This window comes from Glandiceps talaboti, chromosome 2 (assembly GCF_964340395.1).
Source record: "Glandiceps talaboti chromosome 2, keGlaTala1.1, whole genome shotgun sequence".
In the NCBI taxonomy this organism is placed as follows: domain Eukaryota; kingdom Metazoa; phylum Hemichordata; class Enteropneusta; family Spengelidae; genus Glandiceps; species Glandiceps talaboti.
In genome coordinates this window covers 27,459,186-27,470,045 of record NC_135550.1, presented here as the reverse complement: position 1 = coordinate 27,470,045, position 10,860 = coordinate 27,459,186, and the positions used below count along the sequence as shown (strand labels likewise).

The window sequence follows — 10,860 nt, the reverse complement described above, 5'->3', positions numbered from 1 at the left end:
CTAGAGAGAGAGATGTCAAAGTGAACCAATTCGTACTCGGATGTAATATAGTGCCATTCCTATTTTGAAGGGGTCGAATTGTTGGTAACTGGAAATTCTCTTGCATGAAATGGGAAATATAAATATCAAATAGCCACTAAATTTACGAAGATCTGAGATGTTTACTTTTCTTACTTTTCTTTTCAAATGACAGCTCCAGAATTCGCTTTCATACAGGTGCTACAAAGTATTTTGTTTCAAGGTTTGTAATATCTTGAGTATCAGTGATGAGTTTCATGTATAGCTATACATGTTTCCTGTCAATTATGAAAAGTTCTACTCGATCTAGTGACTGGCTTGTGTTGCCAAGAAACCAAAACTACAACCTTATCAATTCAACCTATAGGGTTGTTGATGTATAACCAACTATATTTTCCGTCGAAAAACTACTCAAGTAATTCGTTCATGTGTTCATGTGTTTGCTTTTCAACCGGATATATCTCATCACTCAAGATATGGACAAGCATGTGTGGAACCCTTTTCAATCCCTGAAAATGCGACGTACACTGTACACCCTGTATACGTCACTTGTGTCAAAGATTGAAGGTAAAACTGGACACGTTGCATGATTAGTTATGCATTAAAAACCACGTCATTATGTACACAGTATACGTCATTTAGTCAAGTCTGTTTCTGCAACTGTATTTAAAAGAGACCTGTAAGGTTAAGGTTGCTACATTAAGTAATCCGACAAAAAGTTACTGTAACGATGGGTTTAACATTTTGGACACAAAATACGATTCTAGTTTTCCTCTTTGTCATGTTATTCAAGACGGCAACCTCAACGGAGGAAGAAGTTTCCTGCACCCTTAAAACGGAAATCACATTAACAGAGACAAACTCTGACACATGCCCTGGTATCAGGCAAGCTTACTTAATGGTGGAAGATGGAACGGCAAATCCAGACGGAGAGAAGCAACCATTTGTGGCAATTCCATCGTCAACCCATCTCAATAGTCTAGCAAAACGACTTGAAACGATGCAAGTTACGTTAGATGCATTAATGAGAGAGTTTACTGAGATGGGATTGGCTAGGAACAAAGATAATGAAAACAATGCAGAGAAAGAACAATCTCAGGAATCTGACACAGGTAAGTTGAATTAATAGAATTAGCAGGAATTTATAAAGTTCAGTGGCTTCATATGTCCACAACAAATATATATATATATCAATTGGGGCTATTGGACTGTTGTGGCCAGTTTAATTTATTTCCCCTCTGTTTGTTTGTGTTTGTGTTTGTGTTTGTGTTTGTGTTTGTGTTTGTGTTTGTGTTTGTGTTTGTGTTTGTGTTTGTGTTTGTGTTTGTGTTTGTGTTTGTGTTTGTGTTTGTGTTTGTGTTTGTGTTTGTGTTTGTGCACGTGTGTGCATCTAGATTTTTAAGAGTGCCTTCGGTCTCAATTTGTTCTTTATATCTTCAGAGCCATCGACAATGTCATCTGAGGAACCAAGGTTCAAAGTTGAAATTGTTTAGAACATTAATACGACATGACATTGAAATAACGGCAATGTTTATTTTGGTAATTTGTTCATTACGTGTCTATGATTATTACAATGTACATATACATTCATAGGAAAGGAAGAAAGAATCATTTCACCATCGATATCAGCTGTCATAGCCGACGTAGATCCTTCAACGCCAAGAACTGGGAAGTCTGGTAAGATATAGTCAATAAGTGAATTAAATGAATGTATGTATGTATGTATGTATGTATGTATGTATGTATGTATGTATGTGTGTATGTATGTATGTATGTATGTATGTAGGTATGAACGCTTACCAGTGCATCAATACTACATTAAATTATGAAGTATTTACTAGCTTTGTTTATTCGTAATTTTGTTGCCCTCAAAGGCCATGCAGATACTCGTGAGACCTAGTACTCCGGAAATCATGTGACCTATCAATATGTCCATGCCATCAGATCGAGTTGTGTGGATATCAGATATAAAGTATTTTGTCTTACAGTAAAAAAACTATATAATTTTAGATTTCCATTATATCTGAAAATATTCAAAGTATACTCTTACATATATATCAAGAATATTCTGCATATAGGTTGTGCTATACATGTGCAGGAATGGTATTAAAGGATAGTTAACTCGAGTGTCTGAACCCTTCTGGTATTGGACTGTCCTAATTCCGGTACAAACGGCAATGGTTTGCTTACAGTACGTCCATTTAGTCGCACACGTTTTCTATCAAACGTGTCTGGTGAAATCTCAAAAGTGGATGAACAGTTCAAAATGTCAAGACATATGTCAATATTCAAAAACCGAACACTTCCGACCATTCCTTCGGCCAATGTCATTACCATGGTAACTAATGTAAGTTCAAAATAAAACCGACAAAGCTTATTTAAAAAAACCCACATTTTTTTGGTGTAGCAAAGAGGAATCCAGTGGAAGAAAAATCCGAACTCAAGAATTATACATGTAACTGCGGAGAAGAATCAAACATCAAACCAGTGGGTGAGGAGATTGGTAAGTTTTTTTTCTTCATTTTATTCGGTTGTTATTACACTCTTCCTCTAACATTCATCCATTTTTCTTTTTCTTCTCGTCAGTAAAGTCATGCATAGTTATTAATATACCTCTATTCATGTTTTTATCCAAATGTTGCTCTTTTCATTCCCTGGGTCTATTCAAGGTTGTGTACGATTTTATATTCCACATGTTATATTACAACCTTATAGTAAGTCAGCTATAAAATACCTTCGTTAGTCTGGTTCAATATATTGCAATTAAATTATAAATACATAATTTATTTGTATAACATCATAACTTTTATCTCAATATATTTGATCTACAGAATCAAAGATATCTAGACATTCAATTATGTATCTCAATTTCGACGAGGATACCAAAGATGCAACTGGAAATGATAACCATGGCAACGTGATAGGAGAAGTGACTATGACGAAGGGGATCGGCGTTCAAGGAGGAGCAGCGAAATTCGTAGGTGCAGGAAAAATTAATGTCGATGGTTTCCGACTTCATAATTGGGCAAGTGGTTTCAGTGTTAGCTTATGGATCAAAAGACTGGGTGACTGGGACAAAAATGTTGCGATTCTGTCGAACGGAGCACCCGAGCATGGTACATGGGATATCCGTATGTCAAAGGAGATGGTGGGCCAGATGATAGGTGCAAATATCTTCACGTGCTGGGATGCGTACAGACAACAATGGACTTACCAAAATATCCCAGCTGAACACAACACGTGGCATCATGTTGTGATTACATCGAATGGAATGAATATGGACTTTTACCTGGACGGTGTAAAACGACACAAATCGATTCGCCAGTCGTGTTCTAGTGAACCACCTACACGCGACACTCCTCTTACCATCGGTGGTGGCGGTGTTGGTGCAACTGGCGAGTACTTTGATGGGTTGGTTGATGAATTGATTATTCTCAACACCAGTATAAGTCATGAAGAGGTAAAGTACTTGTATGCTAAGAATAACCCAAACGAATGCAAGGACCCTTATCTGGTGGCCCACTTTCCCTTTGATGAAGACTTTAACGACCATTCCTGTCACCATCGATATGGTAAAAGCGGCGAGGGCCAGTTTCTAGACTCGTCAGACTCAATCTTGGGCTCTGCTTCAAATTTTAATGGCAACGGAAACCTTGAAGTCAATCTCCTAAAGGGTTATCAATGGGGAAACCAGTTCTCCGTTAGTCTTTGGTACAAACGTAGTGCGAAATTCAACAGTGAGCAAAGTATAGTATGGCACAATACATGGGAAATTCGCGCTGGTTCACACGACAACCTCGCAGCAGTCATCAATATCAATGTAAAACAAGGTTACAGTCAAATTGTCTTCGGCCAGAGCTCAACCTACCCATACAAAAACATTGAGGCCAACGACAACGAATGGCACCACATAGTTATGACGTATGATGGCTCTCTGCTACTTTTGTACGTGGACGGAGTGAAACAAGATGGAGACGAGGAGTGCTGCACGGGAAATATCATTACGAGAGATGCTCCTTTGGTTATTGGTGGAAGAAAATCAGTAGTATCACGATCTGGTTATCAAGTATCGCGCTCTCGGTCGGTTGAACTAGATAATTTCAATGGTCTTATAGACGAATTAAAATTGTACAGACGAGTTTTATACACAGAAGAGATAGATGCTTTATATACCGGATTAATTGATGACTAAATATCGATCTTGATAGAATACTCGTGATGTTTTTAATTCCACCATTTTTTATGTTTAACAGCGGAATCAAAGTTGCGTTTTTCTTTATTGGCAATTGGACGATGCTATTACATACATACATACATACATACATACATACATACATACATACATACATACATACATACATACATACATACATACATACACACACACACACACATACATACACACACACACACACACACATACATACATACATACATACATACATACATACATACATACATACATACATACATACATACAGATGTGCTTGGGAAGCATTCAGTAGTTACGAGGGATGGACCGTAGGAAAACAAGTAAAATCTGACCCTCCTCCACTTTCTTCGTCTCGTAATTACTAAAAGGTTACATCATCATGACACTGTTTTCTTCAATGGTATGAGATTCTACCATAACTAATCACTCGAAGTAGCGTAAAAGTTATTTTGCAAAGCAAAAGATATTTCCGAAAGTAGAAGTATAGACGAAGCATTTTGTTCGATATCAGTACTAGTGTCAAAACTTAATATATTGATTCATTTAGAAACATAAGCATGTGAATACAGTGTCAAACAGGGCACAGTCCTACCAACTTGAAATGGGTTGGTTCGACGAACACCGTCTTCAACATGCAGCAGTGCGTTGTTCCTTTTGATCGGCAGACTCTTTTGAATACGATAGTATAGAATTGACAGAGATGATGGATCTTGCTTCGTAGAGCGTTTGTTACTTTATAAATAAAGATAAAAAATATATAATAAAATATAACACAAATGAGTGGTACAAATAAACGCCCTGGTCCCTGAAATTAATGTTAAATTACAGATCGTTATTTTCAATAATGGTTTCAGGTTAAATGACAAATTATATTCAGGTGTAATTTGGTTCATGTGGCATGTAAACTTCGGGTAATGGTTAGTTACACGTGTCGCCATGAATTGAGGACTAGTTTCGTTCATTTGAGATATTTCGTGCTTTCTGGCATATTGTAAATTTCAGTATAGATGTCTTTCATTTTAGCAGCGACTTCATTCAAATCGGCAAGATCATACTGAGCAAATAGATTACATCCTTCTACGAAGAAATGTTGACACCGACGTCTCTCCAGAGCTGAGACAAGACTTTTTAGAACACCAACGAATCTCTCTCCAAGCATCTCTCTCGTCCATTGGTCTGACCTGTGAAACCTCTTACTCTCATGCAACAGAATGGTTTTGATGTGATGCGAAGTAACTGGTCCGAAGTCTTCACGGTTGGCCTCGCGGATAGTCTTCAATATTCTTTCGCATTGCTTTCGCTTTCCATTTGGGGAATCAATATCGGTATGTCGGAGGAGAAACTTCTCACTTCGAGAGAATGAAAGATGCCACAAATTCTCATCTCCACCTTCTATCAAATTTTGCTGCGGTATTACATAGTAACCGAAGTCTTTGATGTCGTCCACGTCACTAGCTGTGAGCCAGTCATTGAGGTCATGACCCCATTCTTTTGCACTGGGAGGCCACTCAGACTGGAAGTTTAAACAAGGTATTAGGTACATATTGTAGCACTGGTCACCAAGGGTAATCTCTAACACTGTAGCAGCGTCTGTGAACGGCAAACAATAATTCATTCAGTCAGGAATTTACTACCTGAAATAGTTCTGTCTCCAAAAGATACGTGTCAGTGGAAAGTTAAGAGTCGTTAAATCCCTGCATGATATTCACAACTGTTGTAAAGGTTAAGTATCTTACAGATAATACAACACCTTGGGAGACCTGTGTTAACTATAACCAAAGAATCTACAAATGTTTTGGAGAGATTCAGACAATTTTCAATAACCGTACCAACATTAACACGACACAACGTAGGGGAAATATGATTTTAAAATGGTTTAACAGGTGGTTTATAGTTAAATAGTTAGAAATTAAATCTGCATTAAATTTACATGACAGCGTAGGAATAAAGAATAACATTTACATGATTATTGTAGTTAGTTCCAGTTACAAATGTGTAGCAATTAAACCATTCGTTGTCAGTTAAATCCATCCATATAATACCATATTAATAATTTGATATGTTGTAGTCTCAAGTTACAAGTAACTATTTTTTTAACGAATGATTTTACATATTTTCAATTAATAGCATTACACACATTATGTGCTATTAGATGCAATATTTGTCTTACCTTCTTGTCTAACGGAGATCTTCAGGTCTGAATCTAGGGGATTTTCTTGCACGACGGTTTCTAAGACACAGCAAAATTTGTGACGGAGTTTCGCTGCGGACAGCACTCCTAAACCCATATAGCCCTCTACGTGACATCGCTCTGGTTTACTTTCCACCAAATCGGAGATATCATAGGCGGAATGTTTGGCGATAACATAACCATAAGACGAAAAACGATGTTCTCTAGATCCAACATCATCGAAACCTTTAAAAGACAGAAGCTGAACCAAAGGCACAAGCAAGGTGAAATTATTGGACTTCGATACTTTCATTCCTTCGAAATAGCTGCCAATCGGGATTAATGGAAAATCAGTTTTGAAACGATGGTCTTCTAGAGCGACTTTTGTTAATAAGGGATTGACCACTTTTTCAATACACATTGATATCACCTTCTTTGAATCTTCCCGACTTGGTAATATTTTCATCTCTGTGAATTTTTCCAGTGCATGGTTCAGTTTGAGGTAATCTGCACCTGTCATATTGGTTGACATACTATTGGTACGTACTGTATAGCACAGCAGTGACTGCAAAACTATTTTAGTTAAACGTTTACTACTCAACATTATGTTTACTACGAACTCAATGTCTCATGTGACCAAGACCAATTGACCAATCAGATTGACATCTTATTTTGACTACTTAATCTTGCAGGCACTGAGATGTTATGGACGACGGTCTTGATACATACCATCATTTTCAAAGGATTGGCACTATCCGACATGAGATATTCATAACGACTCAATATTAGATGCCTTAATATTCTGGAAAGATGATAACATACCGATAAAGTATAGTGCTCTGAGTTCAAACGAAGGCTACAAGAGAAGGAAATAATATTCGTCGAGGACACGGAAATAATTTATTGCCAGAAATCATAGGTTTACAACATACTCGAAACTTAATATCTACAAATGTGTAAAAATATCAAAATTTACAAGTCAAATGAGCCATAAAATAGATAATGTAGAAACGTACAAAACACATTTCTGACTAGGGCCACAGAAATAGTTCTTAGGAACTAGTTGAGCTTGTGGCCTTATAGGACGCCATGGAAATGGTAGTGACTTAAAGCAGGACTCATACACGAGTATTTATTCAATTATTATATCATCATTTCTCGTTTCTTTAAGATATTTACATATTAAATTACAAATTGTATCTGGTGAAAATGTATTCTTCGCTCATTTATCTTAAGCTATAGGTTGTTATTTCAGGTGTTTTATATTCATATTCTACTTCAAAATATAAACATTTACGATACGTTTACACCTCACACAAAATTCAAAATATAAACATTTATGATACGTTTGCACCTCACACAAAATTCAAAATATAAATATTCATGATACGTTTACACCTCACACAAAATTCGACACTAATAGGTTACTATCCCGACTAGGCAGTCGATTCTCAGACCACGAATGTTGGGTGGTCGACGTCTGAGGTCGATTGGCATGAACTCAGATGTACGTTGAATTTTAAAGACACGAAGTGACAGCACAAAATGGCAAAAAAGTGGTTTTTAGTGAAGTTTTGAAGGCTCTCTGATTGGCAAAATGAGTTTACGTTTCAAATCATTAACACGAAGGGAAGAGAAATGTGAAGCGATGGTCATGTGAAAGTCCATCGTGGTCGTATTTATCAACACTGTATAAATAAGCCATACGTCGTCTCTCTTCCTGTTTCTCTTGATCTATTGCAAATATTTAGAATTGGCTGGTTGGTTGGATAGACTGCCTAAGATATCCCTCAGCACACTGGCCGCTTTGTTTAAACTTTCACTGCCATAATGCGCATACAAATTACAACCGGCGATGAAGAAATGTGGACACTGTCCTTTCTCTAAGGCGTAAATCATACTTCGCAACAGACCATTGAATCGTTCTTCAAGCTTGTCTTTCGTCCAATCACTTCCACTGGAAAACTTCATGCATTCGTGTAAGAATATCGTCTTGATGTGGTATGAAACGACAGGCGCGAAAACATCTCGATGAGCCTCACGCATGGTTTTCAAAATACGCTCGCATTGCTTTCGTCTTCCATTCACTGAGTCGGCATCGGCGTGTTGCAGCAGAAACTTTTCACTTCGTGAAAACGATAAACGCCACAGATTCTTATCTTCTGGGTCGATTGGACAAGACTTTGGAAGTAAGTGGAACCCGAACTTTTTTACTTCTTTGATGACATTGGGTGTTAGCCATTCATTGGTCTCTTTACCCCACTCAACGGCACTTGGTGGCCAATCAGAGGCGGCTTGGAATGGTATGCAGGGCACCAACTCAATGCTGTATGTTTCACCGTCAGCTGTTATACTTAAGACAGGGATATCGTCAACATCTGTATGTCGTAAAAAAAAACAAATAAATGCCAGCTACTAATATCTAAATGACATGTGTTGGGTGATACCAGATAGGTGAATGATAGCATTGCAAAAAGTGTGATTTATAAACTTAAGGCCTAAAACTGGAGAGAGTGTTCCTGGAACTTTGAAAGCTTTGTTGGATACTCGATTCTTGGGATAGATTCTTCAGTTGTATTAGGCCAAAATAGACGCAATATGAACTCCGATTTTAAAAATGCGAAGAGTATTTTATACAGCGTTTTGTATCAATTTAACAGAGACTTCATTAATTTCCACCCAAATATGTCAAAAGTCAGATTGGAAAATGATGCATAGGGGCCTGTAGTAGGCGTAAGTTGGTGGAAAACTGTTACTCTCAATAACTGCAACTTTTACTTTGTAATATGGCAATTTTGATATATTATGTCGTTGCGCTAAATTATTTCTGTCTCAGTTCCCAGTGACATCGCATTAGACTATTTTATTGGAACAAAGCCCAAATACAGGATGACCAATGTATTATACAATTAACTTGTAGTGGAATGTTCAAATACTTCTTTTGACAATTATTTACTATGGCTCGCGGATATACAGTCCTGACAATCTGTCACATTCCGTCGTACTAATGTTTGCATGGTTCTAAGTGGTCGATGTAGGAACGCATAACATAGTTCTCTTTCCGACAAGCCTAATACAATATAGTTTACAATGTCATGTTCTGACACGTCCAATACGATAATATTGCACACAACTGTCTCAATAAAATACAACTGTCTCAATAAAATACACTCTCAATCACTGAATATCAGGGGGAGTGAATTGTGGAGCGGACACACGTAAATCTTATTTTTTTTATGATTGCATTTTAAAAAAATCAAACCACGAGTAAAATAACCGTCAGCCTAGCCTACACGGAGGTATTCACACTAACACTGCAGTCTAGGACTATTCAAACGTATTCGTGGAATTCAATAGTTGAAATAGTGATAATATTACGTGCAAAAGTGCAACTTTTACTTTTGTCAGAAATGTTTTGAATTTATGTCATGTAGGTGAGCCAAAGCAAATAGTGAATTGTTCAGACAATAGATGCGTGTAATGTTCAGAGAAAAGATTATAACGGTACGACCGTTGGATTTCCTATTGTTATTTTCATGATAAACTGTTATGTACGTTGTAACTAACTTGTGAAAGGAGAAACATGCACTAAACTTTATACAGAAAGTAGGTATTGTTTAATAGTATATTATTAGCAGCTAATACTGCAGTACATCCTCAAATCTGCATTGAAAATGGGAAAAAACACATCTAAAATCTATGTTTTCATCCTCTATCATCTGGTCTCACCTTTAACTTCAACTTGCTTGTTTGGTGACTTTGGTAAGTTGTCAACAGCTCTCTTGACAAGATCAAAGAATACTCGCTTCACTCTACAGGCTGAAAGAACGCCAAGTCCGGTGTACCCTTTAGACTTTGAGGTGGTTGGTGTTGCTTCCACCAAATCAGCTATGTCATAATTAGAATGTTTGGCAACTAAATATCCATAGCAACCATATTTAGGATCTCGGTGTCCGACGTCGTCATATCCACGAAAAGACAGCAGGTGCACCAGAGAAACGAGGAATTCGAACTCGTTGGTCGCGGATACTCTCAAGCCCTCAAAATAACTACTTGTCGCCAATGGTGGGTCCGCTTTAAATCGAGGTTCGATTTCTGCAATTTTCGTCAAAATTGGTTTTACAGCGTATTCCAGACAGAGTGAGATAGCTTTTCTAGAGCCCTGTCGACTCGTTTCGATTTTCACTTTGGTAAAATTATTTAAAGCACCACTGAGTTCATCGTGGACGGTCGCCATTCTGGTCGATTTGTTACTGTAGTTACTGCTTGAGGCTAGAGGTACGAGCTCGAACAGGGGGGCCCTGACCTATAACGTGGTATGCACTATTTGATGTGGCGTTCTGATTTGCAAGGTCTAAATATTATTCCGAAAACTAATATTAGAATAATGTAAGGCAAATTATACTAACACTTTCGTAAGTCGTATTATCTGTAAGGCAAGTATCGTAGTCTCGCAAAA

The 10,860-nt window shown here is 37.5% G+C and overlaps 2 protein-coding genes across 2 annotated transcripts; both read right to left on the bottom strand.

The window, feature by feature from the left end:
* Positions 1 to 5,189: 5,189 nt before the first annotated feature.
* LOC144446227 (cyclic GMP-AMP synthase-like receptor 1) lies at positions 5,190 to 6,921 on the bottom strand. The gene is made up of 2 exons (XM_078135982.1): positions 6,402 to 6,921; positions 5,190 to 5,821 (listed from the first exon to the last, which is right to left on the bottom strand). Exons 1-2 carry the CDS (start codon positions 6,919 to 6,921, stop codon positions 5,190 to 5,192), a joined length of 1,152 nt encoding a protein of 383 aa, XP_077992108.1.
* Positions 6,922 to 8,135: 1,214 nt separating this feature from the next.
* Positions 8,136 to 10,638, bottom strand: LOC144447367 (cyclic GMP-AMP synthase-like receptor 1). Its single transcript, XM_078137355.1, has 3 exons — positions 10,131 to 10,638; positions 9,573 to 9,581; positions 8,136 to 8,779 (listed from the first exon to the last, which is right to left on the bottom strand). Exons 1-3 carry the CDS (start codon positions 10,636 to 10,638, stop codon positions 8,136 to 8,138), a joined length of 1,161 nt encoding a protein of 386 aa, XP_077993481.1.
* Between the last annotated feature and the right edge of the window lie 222 nt (positions 10,639 to 10,860).